General features: G+C 40.8%; 1 protein-coding gene across 1 annotated transcript in view; it reads right to left on the minus strand.

The window, feature by feature from the left end:
• Positions 1–22219, minus strand: part of POGLUT1 (protein O-glucosyltransferase 1) — a 937534-nt gene that overhangs the window by 375231 nt on the left and 540084 nt on the right. Inside the window, exon 7 of the mRNA XM_044072938.1 lies at positions 2885–2984. Coding sequence (XP_043928873.1) covers positions 2885–2984 — 100 coding nt within the window. The remainder of the gene's footprint in view (positions 1–2884; positions 2985–22219) is intronic.

Raw genomic sequence — 22219 nt, forward strand, 5'->3', positions numbered from 1 at the left:
CACAAAATTTTGTACCACCCTGATAATACCACCTCACTTAAAAATATTATTAAGCCATATAGCAACCTGAGATCCCTACGGTCAGCTGATAAACTACTGGTCCAAACCCACAAAGCTAATAATTCTGCTGGTGAATCCCTGTTTGCCAACTTCGTTGGCAAAACCTGGAATTCGGTGCCAAACTATATAACCCTACAATCCTCCAAAAGTCTCTTCAAAAAAAATCTCAAACAGTATCTCAAAGTGAATTGGCTATGCCCATGTACCAACCCTGATTAAGTTATAAACTGAAAGCATATTCTGTAATTATCATAACTTGTAACTACGTCGCCAAGCTCTGCTTCCAATCTGATGTCTGTTACTATTAATTGTGTCTGTCCATGAGAATTGTGAGTCCCTACTAGGGAACACTGCTAAGCCATTGTATATAATCACTTTGTTTTATACTTGTTTGCTAACTTCTGTGTAATCTATGTAAGTTTGTCTATGTGGAGCTTTTCTCCCCGGGCTTCCTCTGAAAATAGACATGTAACCAGTCAGACTATCCCAGTAAACAAATGTAAAATAAAATAAATAAATTAAAATAAATAAATGTCTAGAAAGCAAGTGGCTGATTTTTCTGTGCGCTGATCAGTTCCCAGGTCTTAATGAGACTATTAATACCAAATTTTTTTTCACAGATGCAGAGATTATAACATCTCTGTGTATGGTTGCCCTATCAAAAGTTGTCTTTCTCATAGGTAGATGAATAATATATTTGAACATACAAGTTGTATGTATCTTTCATGTATTTCTTTTAAGTGTTTTTTATGCACATATGCTTTTATCATTTTATTATGTATTGCCAGTCTATTTCTTTAACAAGACTGTAGTGTGATTGTTTCATTTGTTCATTGGTTCACATTGTCATGTGATGCATTTGACTCTTGTATATAGGTGGGTGGTTTAATTAATGGTATTTGTTTTCTGAAGACGTTTGTTTCTAATTAAATCGAATGAAAGCGCTCACAATACCTTGGTGTCCGGCTTCTTCCATTGAGGTCAAGCTTCACAGTTATTGTGTTTCTTTTGTTTTCTGGTCTTTGGTGGTTGCAGTTTACTTTTTATGAGAATGAATAATACATTCAGAAAGCAGGAGTAGCGATGGGCACCACATGTGCCAATTCTTATGCTAACATGGTTATGGCACAATAGGAAACCACACAGGTTTTAGTTAACCAGTTTTCAAGCCATATTCACTATTATAAACACTTTGTAGATGATATTTTTCTCTTGTGGACATGCTTGTTTAGGGCTCTACAAGAGTTTTTAGAATTTCTGAACTCTGACATCCTTCTTGAGATTCACTATGAATTTCTCAGAGATAGAAGTTGATTTTCTAGATGCTAGTGTTATTAAAAATTCATATTTCACCTTGACTACTAGGTTGTTTAGAATAATGTCTTGCACAGAAACGGTATACACCCACACACATATATAGCAATGTTATCAAAGGAGCAAAGGATGAGAATGTCTAGATTTAATTATGCTAATGAAAGTATTAAATATCCTTTAAGTAACCCGAAGAAAGAATTTTCTGAAAGGGGATACTCTCAAAGAAATCAATATATGTTTAGTCCTTCATAGTATAGATAGGTTTGGGAAAGCTAACCATACTTCTCAAATCCACTGCTTTTTAATAGATCTGAGGATCTCAGTAAGAGCTCTTGTCCTGACAAATTAGGGGTGCCTGTTTTCTATTTCTCTAATGTTAATAACCTTTGTGAAATCAGGGAAATGAACAGACACATTCTGACAGCAGATGACAGGATTAAAGAAGTGTGTGTGTGTGGGGGGGGGGGCACCCAGGTTCTGTTTTAAGAATCGGAAATCTTTAAAATGTCTTGTATGTTATAAAGGTACTTATGCTTCGCATGTTGCTTCACAACATGCAGGGACCTATAATTATAGGACTTGCAGTGTTATATAGATCAGGAGAGACTTTTTATTCACCCTACTGCCAAGGAAGTTAATATTTTTCTTTTTATGCTGATTGTATGAGTAAGAACCTAGTGTACTTAGCTTTTACCTGGCCTTTTATGTGGGCAAGACCAACTGTTCCCTTCGTGAACATAAACATGAACATCTTTGCGAAAATTGTAAATTAGATAGGAATAATGCACTAGCTCAGCATATATCTTGTCAAGGTTCTGGTCATACTTTTACTTTTTTAGTATTGCAGCTGATTTCAGAGAGTATGACAATGGGAGATCTTACTAACAAAACAGAAGAATGTGAAATGAGATGGATTATTTTGCTTCAAGCAGATACGGGATATGGTCTGAATGAGACTGTACCTTTAAAACCACATCTAAAGTTACCTGACCCGTTCAAATAACATTGACAATTACTTTGTTTCAAGTTGTCTACTTAAGCAGTGTGTTTGTGCTATATTTTTTATGGTCTGATGAAGCGTCCTTTGAGACGTGAAAGTGCTTACTACTTGTACAGTTAAAGTTTTATTTGTTTTTTTTAAGCCGTGCTTTTGGATTTCTCTGCATGTTTTTTTACCTTTGACTGTTTTCGCTATCTTGGAGGAATATGTATACCTGCACCTGGTGATATTTTGTTGCTCACATTTCACAATCTCCGAAAAGGAAGCAAATAGGCCAAAAGAAACTGTTAACAGTATATACAGTGAAAGTACTATAAACTTACAAAGTAGAAAAAAAATGAAATAAATGCTCAGCACAAAAAAAAGATAAGCACTTGCTAACTGGGATAAGCTAATTATTATTAATTTTTAACATGCTGACCAGATGAAAATTCAAGTTTTTCCATGTTCAGCTATACTTTCCCGGAGGCTACCAAAACATGCATGCTCAAAGTTTTCTGACAAAAGTACCTTTTCTGATCTCCAGGCCTGGTTCTTGGTGTACTCTGCATCAACTAAGTCTGGGTTATCCCTGGATAATAAAATGAGAGGATCACGCTCTTCACTGGTCCTGTTGGTAAAATGGAAAACTTCATGCTTATCATTTCAGGTTAAATGCATGTTCATCTAGTTTACAAGAGACAACTCTGCTACTACAACTCATTCAGCATTATTCACTACCTGAGGGATAAAAGTCACGCTGACATGAGACATTTCCTTAGAGTAACTTAGGTACAGTATTTGACATCATAAACTGACAATGAAATACAAAAGGCTCCTCAGAGCACTCCTCTTCTTTTATAACACCTTTTTGCTACTATAGTTCTACTGAATGTCTGAAGGCAGTCTTTTACTTCATTTCATAAACTCTTCATAACTATGCCTGTCTCTAATTCACATATTATTAAATCAGCCTACGTCTGTCTTTTTCATTGACATGAGATGGCTATTCTAGGAAGGCTTTACAGCTCCTCCGAAGTAGAACTTCCTTTCAAACTTTCCTGAAATGATGCCATTAAATACTTGTATTTTCAGAAAGAAAAAAATATATATATTTTTGGACATTTCACCACTATGCATGAAAGGAACCTGAATATGTATCCTTCATCTTTGCTTTCACTATTTATGTACTCAAGCACTACAGTCTCTACTTGTCTCTGTCAGGAATAGAGGCCGTAGCCCTCATTGCTCATCTCTAACCTACCTCCCTTACATGTCTTCCCAAAGATGTGCTCTATAGAAACATTCTGTGTTATTTAAAAACAGACATTTCCCTCTGTTATGTGCTTTAACAACCTGTTGCCAATCAATATGGTTTTGAAGTACCATCCCTTATATTCTGTACAATGTTCTTTAGTTCCTCTGTCCTTGGTCCAATACTTCATACTTTTTTTGCATATCGTTGCTATAGCAAATGAATGCTAAAAAATGCAGTCAGACATGGACTTTTCCTTCAAACTCAATGTCTTCCAGGCTGATTTCTGTCAATGTACTATGTGCACTATTTGGGAAACAACTGCTAAATGTAATCAGCTGTGTAGCACTGGACTGGACAGAAGCACAAATATCACTGCTATGTGTTAGCAAAGGCAAATTCTGCAGCTTAATCATGGCAAGACGATGTTGCATTAGACATTTCACTGCTACCATGGTTGCCTCTTCAAGTCACATGGATATGAGCCTTATATAGGGAAAATTCAGTGCATTGCTATACGTTTTCAAAAGCATTACAGTTCCCCTTCATAAAAATCTAAGCAAACACCCATCTGCAAATATTTCAACCTTCTTACTGATAAACTGTCAGATTTCATTAGTATTTGTGCTTGTTCATAAATTTCAAAATTCAAGAAGTAAAATGATTAGTACAAAACACACACTGTTAGCAGTCAGGAAATCTCAAAAAGGTTTTCGTATGTAGTCGAACACAAATAGCAGCAACCATAATAGTAAAACTGGAAAACAATTGGATTGAGTGGTTTCATCCCCTGACCGGGGATTTCATCAGAATCAACACTCATTTCATTTGAACCGCCTTTGCTGACTTTCTTTTCTACTTTTTCATTTTAATTCACTTGGGTTGCTCAACATTTTGTCCCCTTAAAATCAATTTGTACACAATGGCTTACGTTTAGCTACTGTGACACTGTTCTTATATTCTCGTTAGGGTAAGCCAGCGTTATTTCTGAAGAGTTATGCATCATGTATTTTTGCTAAGGCAGTGGTGGTGCTGCGGTAGCGTTGTCGCCTCACAGTAAGACGCTGTCCGGTTCGATTCTCAGCTAGAGCGTCTTCTGCGTGCAGACATGCGTGAATAAGAAGTTATGTACCTACCATAACGTTCCATGTTAGTTGTCTTCTTCTCGCCTTCTTTCTTGCTGGTTAGGTTCGGAGCCGACCCTCGGCTCCGACTCGGCCATTTTCTAAAGCTCAAGAGCTACTTACTGGCTCGAGGCCTCCCTATATCCCACAATGCCTGGCGCTAGACCCCCAGATCTCATTTGGAAGACCTAACACCAAAATAATAGAAGAGGACAACTGTCCTAAAAGCAAGACTTCAGCTGGAGGGCTGAAGAAAAAAAGGTAGAGGACATAAAACGGTAAAGACTCAGCCAGTGACAAGACTCGTAGGAAGACTCTTCTCGGTCCATCTAGGCTAGGGGGATGGAGGGTGGGACGCAAGAAAGAAGGCAAGAAGAAGACAACTAACATGGAATGTTATGGTAGGTACATAACTTCTTAATGTTAAGTTGTCTCTCTCGCCTTCATTCTTGCTGTTTGGGACAGCGTCCCTAGCACCTTAGTCCTGGGTGGCTCATTGGAACAGACTCTTGAGCACAGTGGAACCAAAATCAGCTCTACTCCTAGAGGCCACATCCAATTTATAATGTGAAATGAAGGTATGAGGGGTGGCCCATGTGGCTGCCGCATAAATGGCTTCCATTGGTAGTCTTGCTTGAAAGGCTACCGACGTAGCTAAAGCCCTAGTAGAGTGGCCTTTAGGTTTAGCAGGGAGTTCTTTATGCCTCAACTGATAAATAAGGGTAATAATAGAGGACAACCACCTGGATAAGGTTACTTTAGACACTGGTCGACCCTGCTTACCCTCCGCATAGGACAGGAAGAGTTGTTCTGATTTTCTTATTTGCTCAGTCCTATGCAAATAGAAACGTAATTGCCTATGAACGTCCAACTGGTGTAATTTGTGTTCAGCTTTGTTGGAATAATTTGGAAAAAAGACTGGCAGATCGATGGATTGATACAAATTGTTCTCGGACGGGACCTTAGGAAGGAACGAAGGATTAGTCCTGAGTGAAACTCTATCCTTATGGAAAACTAGATAAGGAGGACGAACACAAAGGGCTTGAAGTTCAGAAACTCTCCTCGCTGAAGTAATGGCCACCAAAAAGAGGGTTTTCCAAGTAAGCAATTTCAAGGGACAGGAAGCTGCCGGTTCAAATGGAGGAAGTATCAAGGAAGCTAGGATCAAATTTAAGTCCCACGGAGATGGGGGATCTTTCACTGGAGGCCTGAGCAAGATTGTTCCTTTCAGAAAGGCTTTGCAAAGCTTATGGGACATGATGCTGGTTTCTGACAGGCCCATATGGAAATTCGAGATTGCCGCTAATTGAACTCTAATGGTGGCCGACGAGGAGCCCGCTTGAAAAAGTTCTGCTAAGAAGTCCAGAACGTTATGGACAGGGGCCGTGAAGGGATCTATATTTCTAGCCTCTGCCCAGAAAGAGAAACGTTTTCACTTACTAGCATAAGTCTTCCTGGTTGTAGGTTTGTGTGAGGAAAGGATAATCTCACGCACTGAATTGGAAATACTGGGAAGCCTGGCTAAGGTTGGAAGTGGAGCAACCAAGCAGTGAGGTTGAGAGACTGAAGAGATTGATGCAGCCTGCCCGACTGATGGATCAGGAGGTCCGGAACTGGGTCCAGATTCCAAGGCTGCTCTAGAAGGTGATGATGCAGGAATGGGAACCAGATTTATCAAGGCCAGTAGGGGGCAATGAGGATCATCCTGCAACCCGGCATGGTAGCTTTCTGAATTAGTTTGGGAATTAGTGGAAAGGGTGGGAATGCATACAGAAGTCCCTGGGGCCAATCGTGAACTGAGCGTCTCTGGGGGAGTGTCCGGGAAGAGGGAAGAGAGTGAAGAAACTGTCGCACTTGCTGTTGGAGTTGCGAAAAGGCCGCAGCAAGGCTGACCCCATTTGCGGAAGATTCTGTCCGCTATTGTCCGGTTGAGAGACCACTCGTGAGGCATGAGAATAGCTCTGCTTAGCCTGTCCGCTATGATGTTGGACTTCCCAGGGATGTGCGTTGCTGTCAGAAACCGTTGAGAGGAGATCGCCCACTGCCATAGTCTGAGTGCTTTTCGACATAAGGGATATGACTTGGTTCCGCCCTGCTTGTTGGTGTACCACACTAAAGACATCTGTCTGAATTGCAATGGTCCCAGTGGGTAGAGAGTTCTGAAGAGCTTGCAACGCTAAAAGCACTGCCCTCATCGCCAAGACGTTTATGTGCAAGTGGTATTCATGGGGTTGCCAGGTGCCCTGGACAGTCCTGCCCTGAAAATGCCCCCCCCCCCGATCAGGGAGGCATCCGTGGTCACTGTGGCAACTGGAGGAGGAAGGACAAATGGTCTGCCCTGGGGTACTGATGGACAGACCATCCACCATGTCAAGTGGTCTTTGCATGATTGTGTGATTATTATCTTGTGAGACAAAGGAAGTTGTTGAAAGGACCATTGGGTGAAAAGCACCCACTGGAGAATCCTCATGTGAAAACAAGCCAGGGGAACAAATATGATCGCTGCTGCCATGAGACCTAAGGTTTTTAGGACGAATCTGACCTGAATCTTTCTGCGTCCTAATAATACCTGTACATGTCGTCGAATGTCTGCCACTCTGTCTACTGGAAGCCTTGCAGACAGATCTTTCGTATTTAATCTTGCGCCTATAAAGGTTAAGGACTGACAAGGTGACAATGCAGACTTTTCAAAATGTATTGAGATACCTAGGTTGGAGCATGTTTGGATGGTATAATCCCTGGCTCTTAGCAATTGATGTCTGGTGGTAGCAGTAAGGAGCCAGTCGTCTAAATATGGAAACACCTGGAATCCTTGCCATCTCAGGTGAGCGGTAACCACTGCCATGCATTTGGTGAACACCCTGGGGGCTGTGGTGAGACCAAAGGGTAGGGCTCTGAACTGGTAATGATTGGCTCCCAGCCGGAAGCAGAGAAACCTTCTGGAACGCCTGTCCATTTTGATGTGGTAGTACGCATCCTGGAGATCTATGGAGCACATCCAATTGTCCTGACCCAAAAACGGTAAAATGGACTGAAGCGTGACCATCCAGAACTTCGTTCTTTGAACAGACTTGTTTAGTCTGCTGAGATCCAAAATGGGTCTCCAGCCCCCTGTCTTCTTTGGTACCAAAAAGAACTTTGAGTAAATTCCGGATCCTTGCTGGTCTGCTGGGACTTGTTGGATGGCCCGTTTTTTAGCAGTCTTGAAATTTCTTGCACTGCCTGTTCCTTAGACTGGGTGGAACATCTGGGATGGGGTTGTTTGATTTTAAGGGAGTGTGGACAAATGGGATTTTGTAACCGCCGGATTTGATAGACTGTACCCATCTGTCTCGAGTGAAGAGACACCAGGCTTCTGGGTACAGAGACAACCTTCCCTCAATTGCCTCCGAAGGCAGACAGCTGGGCAGCCCCTCAGGGGTGCTGGAAGGGCTTGTCAGAGAAAGATTCTCTGCTGCCCTGATTCTGCAGACCCTCTCTGCCCCGCGGGCGGCGTCTATTGTTGTTCCCTCCTCTGCCTCTGGAGGGAAACTTGCCATGTGTGTCAGGCACAGCTCCCTGGGGTTTCCGGAACCACATCTTCCCACTCTTCTGACCCTTAGGGTATGGTCTAGAGGGAGTGGAAAAATGGACTCCAATGGCAGAGAGAGTCTTGCCTTCCTGCTCACACCTGGTAAGTGTATCTCTCACCTGAGGTCCAAACAGAGCCAGGGTGTTGGTGACAGACTCCTTGAAGGGATCAGTGAAGTTACATAACCGCATCCAGGCATGCCTTCTCAAAGCCACGCCTGTGCCTGCGGCTCTACTCACCCCATCAGCCGCATACGAAATTAGCCGCATGGAGGAGTTAACGATAGAATTAAGAGTCGCCAGCTGGGAGTTTATCTTGTCTTGAGCCCCCACAGCTGATGAATCTTGCAGGGTATCTCCAAGCTCCTTGCGGTGATCCCTCTGAAGACAGGTGAAGTGGCACAAATAATTCAGCGACCGCATGGAGAAGGTCGCTGAGGAAAACATCTGCTTCCGCTATCTATCCATCGTCCTAGACTCTTTGTTAAGGGGATGAACAGGTACAGAAGTGTCAGCCAACTCCTTTTTCGTGGCAGCTGCTACCACCATGGCATCAACGGGGACACCCTTTGTCAGAAACGGTTTATCTTGGGGGGCCGTGATAAACTTAGTGGGCCTGTGAGGGGTTGGTTCCAGTGTGTCCAGAGCTGACCACACCTTCCGAGCCACCACTTCCATTAATGGATTGAAAGGCGGAGACACCCAGGAGGTGGAGGGGTGAGAACCAAACGCATCCAAGTATACCGACTCGTCCTCAGAAGGGTTAAGGGCAGACCAGTTCCCCCTCTGCTTAAGGATCTCAAGGATGTCTGAGAAAGAGACATCTTCAGAGGGGGATCTTGGGGACCCTTCAGAATTCTCCAAGTCAGTATCTGACGTGACCGACTCTAGGGAGTCAACATGTTTACTCTTACATTTCCTCTTTCGAGGGGGCTCCTGTGAAATCTCAGGGGAGGCCTCGGAAGAGGAAGATACACCCAGTGGTGTGACCTGGAGTGTTTGATCCCCTCGCTTGGGGTCTGGAGGAGGGGCAAAAACCGAAGCAGGCACCCTGGGGGGAGGAGCTGAAGGGACTGATCGAGGTGCAGACTCAGAGGTCAGCACGCTCCTCATGACCTCGAAGGCGCCTCTGTCCAGCACAGAAGAGGGCCCCCACTCCGAGGAAATGGGAATCCTCTCCGGCACCGAAAGGGATGGCTCAGAGGCCGATGTAGGAGCAGAGCTTACCTGCGCTGAAGCTCCGAGAGGGAGAACGGGGTCGGACAAGGGTCCGATGCCACTCGCCCCCTCGGAGCCGACGAGGGAGTCTTGGCGCCCAGATCCCTCCAAGGACGGAACCATTGAAGAAATTGGAGCTGATGAAGGAGCCGAAAGAGGAAGTATCGGCGCCAATGTTTCCAGAATTCGAGCCCCAACAAGCTCCGGCTCCGAACTGACAGGAGGAGTTGGAGGAGGAACTACTTCAGAAAGGGGAGCAGCCACAGCCTGATGAGGAGGGCTAGTTAACATTTTAGCCAGGGCCTGCGATTTGAGTTGTCTACTAACCACTCTCTCCAAGTCATGATCGGACAGCCTCGAGGACCGGGAAGAGTGGGACCTATGGCTCCGTTCGGACGGTAGCAAAGGTGATCCCGGAGCTGAGCGAACTGACTCCAGGGATGGCGATCTGGATCTCTTACGGCTCCCTGACGGCTCCGACACCAAGGTCGGAGCCGAGAGAGATTTTGATACTTCGGTCCCAGCCAGAACCGAAATTGAAGCAGATGCTCCACCTGGCGATGGCTCCGTACTGGGAGCCGACGGTTTGGTGGGCTTAGGGGTTTTAGCTGGCTGAGACTTTGCCGGAGACCCCTCGGGTTTTAATAAACCCCTGAGAATTAACTTGTTCCTACGCTCATGCAGGATTCTCGGACTAAAGGCATGACATACCGAGCAAGAGTCCTGCAGGTGTAGGGAACCCAAACAATAAACACAAGAAGTGTGACCGTCTGTCAGAGACATTTTCTGACAGCACGAGTCACACTTCCTGAACCCTGATACCTTGGTATCCCTTGACATTTATAAAATAAAGGGAATACAGAGGATTACATTTTTGACTAGTGTACAAAAAACACACACAGTAACACACATACACTAGTCCCACACCTTCACACAAAAAATTTAGGTAACTATACAAACTAAAATTAAGAGACTATGATTTTAGACTATAAAGGCTAAACACTACTTCCTACTGAAAAACAATGTAAAAGGGAAAGGGATAGCCTCTAACTTAAACGGCCTACTTAGAGTGATGGGGGGGGGGGGGAGAAACTCTCTAAATAAAAATGAGTTTCCTAAGGGTCAGAAAAACACAGGGAAAACTAAGACTAGTCTACAGTACTACTCGATTAACAAAAGAATTCGAAAAATATACACAACAGTTAAACTACTAAAAATACAAAAGATTAATACGACCTGAGCCAGTGAAGCGCAACCCCGTAGCTGAAGCGGCAAACGAGATCTGCGGGTCTAGCGCCAGGCACTGTGGGATATAGGGAGGCCTCGAGCCAGTAAGTAGCTCTCGAGCTTTAGAAAATGGCCGAGTCAGAGCCGAGGGTCAGCTCCGAACCCAACCAGCAAGAATGAAGGCGAGAGAGACAACTTAACATTGGGCGTATCTTTGTTGAAGGTTGTGCGTCAGGGCTGGTATCTCGGCACGTAAAAGTCAACTACCAATCATTAGCGGACCGGAGTTCCGCTGTGGCGACCCCTAACCAGGAAAAGCCGGAAGACACAACAACATTTAAGTTCCCTCTCACATCCAAAGATATAAGCTATTAGGTATAGTGGCAACAGCCCTAAATTACATGTAGGTATGTGGATGTTTGTGTGTATCCTAAAACATCCTGGCCAGGACTGATTTTTACCTTACATGTACTGCTAGTTAGAATAAGTTTTGACCCTCCCATGACCCTGAAATGGATAAAGCAGGTAAGAGAAAAGAAAAAAATAACAAACTTTTCTAAGATTTCGTGTCTGTTAATATTTACCACTGAATGTCACACCTAAACCTTTTCATTCTAATTGGTATGAGGTTTGTTACAATCCAACTATGAAACACTCTAACATACATTACAGTAGAGCTCCTTCCAATACTTTTCAGTGAATTCGTATTGAAATTCACAAGTCAGCAATTCATACCTATCAACTGTACAGATTTTTGCAGAATGTCCAGATTTTTGCCTCATATTTTTGGTCAGTTTTTCATAAAATTGTGGTTTTCTGGCAAATTAGTGACAAATCATTAAAGATTAAGGTTAGAAAATAATGACAAAACTGAGTTTCAGACTTCATACCCTGCAGAAAATTTGTGCTAATGCAAAACCAGTTATTCTATCAACTTTCTAAGTTTGTAAGAGCAATATTTAAAAAGTGTCCCTATTTTGGGGCCTTTGTCCCACTTTTATTTATGGCTTTGTCAAGAAGTCTTGCTCTAAGAGGTTGAGAGGTATGGCATACACCATGGATACCAACAAATAAAGGAAAGGGACCCAAAGTTGTGTAGTCTCTGTACGCACAGTGTGAACAGCACCATACTCTTGTTTTTTTACCTATTTCATTTTCTGTTTTCTAGGAGGTTGGAAGTACACAATCTCACTTGTCTAATATCAGTAGTTAATTGTGCCAATGACAACAGGAAGAACATGTTCCCAGTGTCAGGGGCAGGTGGCCAAGATATCAGTTTGACATTGCTGCAAAAGCGTATCACCACTGAAGTTAACTCCTAGTTGACTGTCCAATTGGCAGGTCCTTCACCTCATTATCTCTTAATCCAGACAAAACTTGGAAATGCAGCATAATCTCTTTTCTTCAACAGAGATGTACCTTCACTACACAGCAGCAGACTGCAAAACTGAGCAAAAATACAATGCATTTCTATGTGATTTTTCCAGTTTTGTGGCACTCACAGCATTAGAGCAACTAAACATTACAAATTTGTTTCAACATTTTCAACCAAAATTTTCATCATCTCGTGGTATGGGAGGAGTCTGGTGAGGCCATGGGAAATTACTTTCAGTGAGTGTCAAAAAGGTTTAGAGAAACTATCCAGTGACTCAGGGATGCAGGATATTACCTAGACTACTTTCAGCAGAAATGAAGAAATGTGACACCTTGAATGTGGACAATACTGACCGTTGGAAGGAACTATTTCTGAAGCTCCTAAATGTATTGCATATGCCTTTCTCTAATAAGAAGGTGCCACAAGCAAATGAAACTGGATCCCATTTTGGTGGGCTATGTCACTGCACCAATTTATTCACTTCTGTTGTAGAAAGTCTTAAGAAGGGATGAGATCTGGTTGGAAATGTTGAAGGAGCTTGGCACTGTTGGGATAACATGGCTAACAAGCCTCTTCAGTTGCTGCATGAGCAACGGGACAGTACCTCTGGATGGGCAAACTGGGATAGCTGTCCTCATTTTCAAAAAAGTGGTTTACATTTTTACAAAAGTGGAAGAGGAGACTGTGATGTAATTATGGGGGAATCACATTCTTCTGCCAGCATGCTTCCATTACAAAGCATATGGCAGGCTGCTGGAATGGAGAATTAATTCAATAATCGAACCTTTGATTTAGAATGACTGATTCACATCCCATCCTGGCTGTTGAACACTGGATCAACTCCATCCTCACAAAGCTGACATCACAGAGGTCATGAGAGTTTGTCAGTATTGTCTAAATGTGTTTTGTGGACTTGACAAGGCATAAAACCACTTTCAGTGAAATGTGGGCAGTTAGCACAGGAGAGTAAGGCTATGAACCGTTAACGAGCTGCTTTCTGTAGTTTGGGGTTTGGGTCCCTCAGCCTCCATTTGCCTACTGTGTCTCTCTCAGCAAGTCACTTAACTAGACGTTGCTTTTAAGAACTTGGAATAGACTCCTTAATGGACTTCTGGACATCACTCCTAGTAACTACCTATGAAGTTTAGTGCTACAAAAGTACAGGATTCCAGGGACACTAATATGTACCATTTGGTTTCTGTATTTGAGGAGTAAGTTGCATACGTATTCTTAATGTTAAGTCAAACACAGTCATTGTGGGTGTAGGATTTAATCAAGGATGTGCTTTGTCTCCTCTCCTGTTTATGATTTTCATGGACAGGATATTAAGCTACAGTCAAGGTCTGAACAGCATCCACCTTGCTAATGTGAGAATTGCCATCTTCTTTGTCTGCAAATAAAGTTGTCCTCTTGCCCTCATGTGGCAGTGATTTGCTGCTGAGTGTGATATGACTAGGATGTAAAATAATATCTTCAAATTAGAAGTTATGGTTCTCCCCCAGAAGAGAGATTCCTGCTCTCTGCAGGGGGAAGAGGGGGAGATGTTCCAGTTGAAGGACAATATTGGGGTCTTGATCAAGACTCTAGGTAAAAGGGGTTGAGAATCTGGCCAGCAGATGGGTACAGTAGCAGAGATACTGCAAGCACTGAAGTGAGAAGTGACATACAGAATAAAGTACTCAGTTTACTGATCGATCTGTTCTCCAGTCTAGTCTAAGGTCATAAACGTTGGGTAGTGACAGAAATAATGAATTTGAGGATATAAGTAGCAGAACTGATGCTCTTTTGCAGGCTAGTTGAGCTTGCTTTCCATGACAGGTTACAAACCTGGCAGCCTGTGAGGATTCTAAAGTGCAGCAGGTTCTGCTCTTACATGTTGAAAGGGGTAGCTTAAGGTGGTCTGGGCACCATGTGAAATACTCTGTAGGTGTTTCCTATGACAGGTGTAGCAGGCACAGCCTCTAGGAGGAAACAGTATGTGCTTGAGGTGTAACATCTCTCAGTTTCTGTAGGAGAATCTGGGGATCCCAGAGGATAAATCAGAGACCGTCACTGGGAATAGGGATTTCTGGTCTACCTTGCTCAGTTTACTACCACCAGGACAATTAATTAGACTTTGCAAACGCACAACTCAAGTGTTATAGCACTATACATGTTCAGCCCAAAGCATAGTTTTTACACAGTGCTGAAAAAGGGTCTATATTAGAACATCGAAGTATTACTACTTCGAATGTTCTAATATCGAACCCTTTGCATCGAATGCTGAAAATAGCGAAGCTGCAGAATAGGGAAAGTATTCGGTGGACTGTTTCTGCAGCTTCGCTATTTCCTTGTCTGTGGAGCGAAGGTTACGGACTGGGATAAGGTAAGTATGTGAACGAAGGTGAGTGTGCGATAGGGACCTTAGGGTTAGGGAGCAGGTAAGGTGAGTGTGCGATAGGGACTTTAGGGTTAGGGAGCGGGTAAGGTGAGTGTGTGGTAGTTACGGACCTTAGGGTTAGGGTTGGGTTAAGGTAAGTGGATAGCTAGTAGTGGTTTAGTGTAGGGTTTTGTGAAGTGTATGTGTGTGGATTATGCATTTTGGTGTGCTTGTGTTTTGTGTATGTTTGTTGGAACAGCGAATTTTTCCATGGGAAAAAATTTGCTCTTCTGAGTGTTCGATGTTATGGTGTTTCGAGTGAAATGGTTCGATAGTAGAACATTCGATGTAGTAATACTTCAATGTTCTAATATAGACCCACTGAAAAATCATCAACACTCATCTAACAAAAGTCATTTGAAATTAAGAAAACTATGTCTAAGAATTGGAAGACTGAGGTTGGTTTAACAGCTTTAGTTTCTACATTGGGTGACAAGCCTACATTTGTGTACACGTGACAGAACCATTAAAACTTGCTAGAGGCTGGCAATAACATACATACAATGACTAGTACCAATGTACAGAAAAGATTATGTCAAGATGTAGAGCATATTCATAATGTAGATTTATACTTGATTTCATTAATATTTCAGTAAGTTCAAATAAATTGATTTTCTCTAATGGTACCTTTAACTGTAATACAAGGGGGTGGTATATTTAGCATTTTCTGTTTTTTTTTTTAAAGAAAACAAACCATATTGACATGTTCCCAGTTACAAACATTATACATCACATATGTCATCGTATAACTATCATCAGTCCAATATTACATAAATTGCTCGATTCCTGCCTTCCCTTAAATCTCACTCCTCCTCCAAAACAATATTCTGCATGTATTCTTCCTACAATGTCCATTCTTTCTATGTAATTTGTGCCTACCCTTTTCTAAAGATCCTACTTCCAATTCTTTTATCACTGTTACAGTGTTCAACACTTCATATGCAGTTGTTTTAGACTTTGATTTCCATTTTCTAGTAATTGTTTTTTAGAAGCCAGAATTAAACTTAACTCAGCCTTAAGATATCTACGCAATTCAGATCCTGTATCCCAGCTCAAAAAAATAAGTTCCTTAGTTACACCAATTTGTTCACCAAATATTTCTGACAGAGTGCTCCGTAGGGAATTTTTAAAGTTTGCCAACTCAATATACTCCCAAAATATCTTTGTTACCTTTTTCTCCTCCATCACACCTTCAATAACTGCCACCTACATGAGGAAAAAATCTTTGGAGTCTGTTTGGGGTATAAAATATCTATGCAAACACTTCCAAGCAAAAATCCTAAATCCTCTAGACTTTGTTGCATACTTGGGTGCTGTGGTTTACTATCATAATCTCGAAGTTTTAAAAAAAAGCGTACTTATTAGTGAAGTGTTTAGCCGAAAGTACACATTACCGAACATCCCTAATGTCGCAAAATAGCTGTTAATGCCAAAAATGTCGATCACGACATTTTCAGCACTTAACAGCAATCTCACCCTTCCCGTAACTCCCTAACTAGCTAACCTAACATCCCGTTTATGCCCCCCACACCTCCCCAACTTAATATTCCAACTCAGAGATCGCACTACAGTGAGGAAAAGGATGTATTTCCCTAACCGCACTGTACCGCGATCCCTTTACATGAGCGAACGTTATATTTGCGAATGCACAGTCCATTCGCAAAAATGATGATCGCTCATGTAACCTGCACATATATGAAGTATTTGAACATCTGTTGTTCGAATACTTCATAGCCGTGCAATTGCACAGCGACATTTCAATGGTAAACCGGGTGCAGTACATATATCCTCCTATTGCTTCCTTGTGAATTGCTTATCCAATCTCTCTTCCCAATCTTTTTTGACCTTCTCTGATTGATTCCTATAGTAATCATGAAATATTTTATATGCCCTACTAATCATCCTTTTTTTAACACCAGGTTCTGTTCTAGACTTAACTAAAACCTCTACCAGGGCAAGTCTTATTGAATTCCCCTATCCCTTTCTCTTTGCCTGTACTCTGATATCAATCCCTGATAGAGAAGGCATTCTCTAGCCTGTAGACCAACATTCTTCATGACCTCTTCCCATTCTATTACCTCTGCCAGTTTTTTTTCCAGTAAATTCCAGCCCTCCCTAAATGCAGTTATCCCTATCGCAAAATCTGCTTTCTTCATTCTCATGCTGGCCTAGTTCTTGGAATACTTTCTGCTACCTTAGGACTATAATATTCTGTATGGTCGTTGTTATTCTCCTTAATGATCTGTATCCAAAAATCCACTCTCTCCTTATTTCTTGAACCCCCCCACCCCCATTTTATCATCATTCCTTTCCGCTTTGAATTACAGCTTTTTGCATGTGCTATGTATATGAGCCTCAACTGTATAGCTCTAAAATATCTCTTCAAATCAAGTAATCCTAAACCACCTTGTTCTGCTTGAAGGATCAACTTGTCCTACTTGACCTTGACCATTGCCTTCTTCCCCTCCCAGATAAATTCCTTCAACTCTTTATTAATTGTTGTCCACAACTTCTCCTCTGGTTGAAAAAATATGCCTGAACTGTATGTATATATAACTAAAGGGACTAAACATTTTTGCTGCTAGTATCTTGCTATTTACATACACAGACAAAGGCTTCTAGTTTCTCTGTGTTTGTATTATCTTTTGTTTATTAGTTTCCCACATATCCTTAGATGTCATAACAAATCCTTTTTAATCCATACTCCTAAATACTTCATTTTATCGTGTTCCCACAAATAAGAGTGTTGCTGAACCAATTAGTGTGTGGGTAAATAATTTACAGCTACAGCCTTTGTTTTATCTTCATTAATTTTATAACACAAAAAGAATTGAAACCGTCTCAAAATGTTCCATAACCCTGATGCGTCATTTTCTGGTTTTATCAGGTACAAAATAATGTAGTTTGCAAATAAAGCCAGCTTTTCTTGATTATCATACCAATTCTATCCTTGAATTTCTGAGTCCCTTATTTAATTTTGTTCTAAATATAAAGGAAATAACAAAACGGACAGAGGACACCCCTGCCTAGTTCCGTTGTTCAGATACAGCTTATCAAAGAGGAACCCTCTCACTTTAATTTTTGTCTCTAATCCGTTAGCTATCTTCTTCACAGTGACGTGCTGGGGTTGTAGAATAAAGAAGGCTGAGGCAAACAGACTCAATAAATTGGTAAGGAAGGCTAGCTCAGTAGTTGGAGAAGAAGTGGACATCCTCAAAACCGTGGCTGAGAGAAGAATGGTAGTGTGACTAAAGTCCATCATGGAAAATATTAACCACCCACTCAACAGAGTAGTGGATGGACAGCGAATTCCTTTAGGAGGAGACTGATGAACATAAAATGTTCCCCTGAACGTCACAGGAATTCCTTCCTGCCCACAGCCATCAGACTCTATAATGCCTCCTACCATGTTAGCACTACCCCCACTACTGAAGGAGACCACATAGTGCAATGTTAAACTCTTATCCATATTTTTCTTTTTTCCCCCTCATCCTTTTTATCTCACTTTTATCTCTTTTCTTCAGTGCAATATTAATCATCAGTGCAATGTACTATATCTTAAAGTATCGTAATGTGCAATATCCCATATCCTAGTGCGAGTGGTAATTAACATGAAAGGCTCCTCCAGTCATGTCACTACTATATGTGGTATCAAACTCATTGAATATTTTGGCTATGGTCAACAGTGTACCTATGTCAGACGTTGTTGTTATATTTGTGGGGTAACATAAGTGAGTATACTATCTATCATATCTAATTATTTAACATTTGTGAATGGTCTACGTTATGTCTATATCTGTGTAGTTGTAACACTTTCCTGCAGGATCAATACAGTACTTCTGATTCTGATTCTCATGTGTCCTCCTAATTTATCTTCTTATTGTATGCTCTACTCAAAATCCCAGCCTGCTCTACTGAATACTTTCCCAGCATCAAGACCCATCTATCTGGATCATCACTGTACTTTTAATGTTGTTAAATGTTTGCCTCCCTTCCAGAAAGCCACACTGATCCATATCTATCAATTTAGTTAAGGCCTTTGCTATTCTTTTATCTATTATAGACATAAACACTTTATAATCATGGTTTACGATTGAAATGGGCCTATACAAAGCTGGGTCTGATTGGTCTTTACCATCTTTAGGTATTACAGCCACCACAGCTTTCTTCCAGGATGTTGCTACTTCCCTTCCTTTTAAATTTCTGTTAAACAAGACCTTCCAGATTATCACTTTCTTTTCTCTTAGCTTCTAAATTGACACAAGAATATCATTTATTCCTGGAGACTTTCCTGCAGATTAACTGTATGTCACTGTTTTAATCTCATCTCACCCTATCTTAACTGTTAATTGTTGAGCCACATCTACCGCTAACCTTGGCATACTCCGATTTTCCATAAATATATTTCCATTTGTGCTCTTTCTTAACTTCTACATTTCAATTATTTATACAAATGTTCATAAAATTTCTTAAATATTTCTAATGCCTCTCATTCTGCAGGATCTCTAGTTATTTTTCTTGTTATAGGCTCCCTAAGTTTGGCAACAACTATTTCTACTTTCTGTTGCCCAAGTCATTGTGCTAAAGGTTTTTGTGCTCTGGAGTTACTGTCAAAAAACAGTTCCTTGACAGCAATCTTTCTAAACTCATGCATGTTATCCAGCCACTCCCTTATTTTCTATTTACCTCTCTGCAGTTGTACATCTTGTTCTGTGAGATATTTCTTATTCTGCAATACTTTCATCCCCTCTAAATAATTCCAAATTACTTCTTAACCATATCTCTTTTCCATTTATTTCTACCTCATTTTTAAACTCCACTATCATTCTATCCCACTCATCATCAATAACATCTTAAGAAATTTCTATCTTCCTTAATAACTCTTGAATAATTTCCACTACCCACTCCTTAATTTCCTCTCTCTTTAACAGGGAGGTGGGGAAGCACCATTGTCTCATTTTTACTTCATTACCCACATTTTATCCTGGTTGTTATTGGGTGCATCTAAGTTATTGGATGTGTATCAAAGCTTTCAATTAAATGCACTTATTCCTGTGAAATATAATTTCTGCCGAGTCTAGCCCAGTCACTGTACCTTGGGGAATAATATGTAAATTCTCTCGGAGTTCGTACCACTAAATTCATGTCTTCTATACCAAATATTTTCATACATTTCATCAGACATCTACCCTGTTGTGTTATATGTTCTCTTCTAGGTCCCCCAGATACATCATCACTGTTGCAAATGAAGTTCCAGTCCCCAGCTATAAGTAATATTCCCTGCTTAAAGGTGACTATTTCTTCCAAAATTTTCTTATGCTCCATAACAGCAGTTTTAGGTGGAAAATAAATACAAGCCAGCATAATCCTCTTCCTTTGCAAGTAGCCCCTTGCTACTACAGATCTACCATTATCATCCTTTGCTCTCTTCTATCACTACTTGAGCTCCTTTAGCAATTTGCATAAGTACTCCACTTTTCCTTTGTCCTGGATATTCTGCTGACTATCCATCCTGAAATCCTTTCTTTTTCAAATTTACATTCTCACTTCTTTCCAAATGTGTCTTCTGTAGCAGTGATATTTGTACTCTGCATTTCTTAATATAATTCAACACTCATCATTTTGTCTATACCTGTGAGACCATTCACATTCCAAAATAATATGGATAGTACAGACATTATGACAAGAACTTACCTATTATATACAACATTTTTAAATGTCTATTTCCTGCGTTTGAGTTACATGTACCCACTAATGTTTGGTAGGTTGATCTTTTATACAGTTGTTTCTTGGCATCTTCAGTTGAAATGATGACTTTTTGTTTGTTTTAATGAAAACTTTAAAAAAAAGGAAATAAAAAACACAAAAATATGTACATCTTCAAATTTATTTATTATTTATTTAACATTTGTTTACTGGGAAAGTCCAACTTGGAACGAGCCAATTTTCAGTGGAGACCCAGGGAGAAATGCTCCAGACATGTTTTGTAACGTGGGAGGAAACCAAAGCACCTGAACAAAACCCACACAAAAGCAGGGAGGACATGCAGACTCTGCACAGAAAGTACCCCAGCTGAAAATCGAACTGAAGAACCTCTTGCTATAAAGTGACAATGCTACCACTGCGCCGTCCAAATAATGAAGTTTAACCCTCCTGATAGGAACAATTGTCCCAAATCAACAGCTGCAATCACAAACATTACCTAACATAAAATTAAAGTTATCCATGCTGAGGTGCATGTTATAGCCTGTGCTCATACTTATACTAATTGCTGTCTGTTATTGTGTTACTTTTATTCCCCACCCAGTTGTGTAAAATAGCATGCTTGCTCTCAGAAAACATTAACTTTTAACCTTAAAGAGTGCAATGGCTACTTTTAAATAAAACTATATTACACACTGTACTGGTAAATGTATTTTAATATTCAGGTTCCAGGAAAGCTGATGCCTCTTATTCATTTCCAATAATTTCAAACTATTTTTTACTGATCTGGTTACCTTTGTATCTTTTAATTTTACATTTCTATCATCAAACATTGTCTCAAGATTTATTACATACCCCTGTAGTCAGCTGGTCTCCATGGAAACAAATTGTACACTTGCCCTCAGCTGCAGACTTCTCAATTCACACTGAATGTTAATTTGCTAAAGGAAAACTTTTCATTACATTTAGTATTCTCATTTCAAAAGCCCATCTGCTTACACAAAAATGTGTTATCAGATTAAGCCAAGGGCAATAATCCAGACATTCACCTATGCAAACCTAATAGAAAACATATCAGCTTTACATAAATTATAATCTGTGCACTTTTACAACCCACCCCCAGCCCATCATCCCAAGACTATAGCATATTATCTTAAACGTGCTTCTGTCTGGCTCTTTTTACATCGTAGTGCCTACATTTCTTAAAAAATAAGAGAGAAAAAAGAATGTGTTTACTTTCATATATTTATCACATACAACAATCACTGAAAATGTTTAATTACATAACATGCAATTTATATGATGAAATGTTTCATACAAATACTGTTAAGAATAAAAACTGTTTTACTTAAGTTACGTTTTTTCCTTTTTTCCCATTTCTCCATTTAGTATCTTTCCAAGAATTAACAACATGAAGTTGTGTCTATGCTTTTTAGTCCCCACAAAATGTAACAAAATCAGCTTAAGTCTAATCTTTCTCAGCCACTTTTTCTTGTAAAGCCTTATTTCACAAATGTGACTGATGCTTTATAGTCTCACATTTATGCACTAATGTCAGTGTTGCTGGTATTCTTCCTATTCATCTCTATCTCCCACCCCTAGATTCCAGTCGGGTCCAAGGTACTCCCGAGTCTTCAGGTCAACCCTTTGCTCTTTTCTCTCTCTGGAGCATCTTCCTTTGAAACTATGGAAAAGGATTCACTAGCAAAGTTTCTCTATGAGCTTTATTATCAAAAGAATGAGGAGGAGGGTCCCCTTCTGTTTGATGGCTTGCTTTTTCTTGGACAAACTTCTGTATTTCCCACTTTATCTGTTTTGCATCAAAAATGAGTTTGATCTTCCAAGAAAAAACATTCCGAACACAGCTTGATACAGCAGCTTGACTCTCACACCTGTCTCTTAACACTCCATGACTGCTGAGATAAACGTGTTTCTCTTCTGCTTGATGTACGACTAATCCTTTTCCACACTCTGC

Source organism: Protopterus annectens, chromosome 5.part1 (genome assembly GCF_019279795.1).
Source record: "Protopterus annectens isolate FY-2018-M chromosome 5.part1, PAN1.0, whole genome shotgun sequence".
NCBI classification, from domain to species: domain Eukaryota; kingdom Metazoa; phylum Chordata; order Ceratodontiformes; family Protopteridae; genus Protopterus; species Protopterus annectens.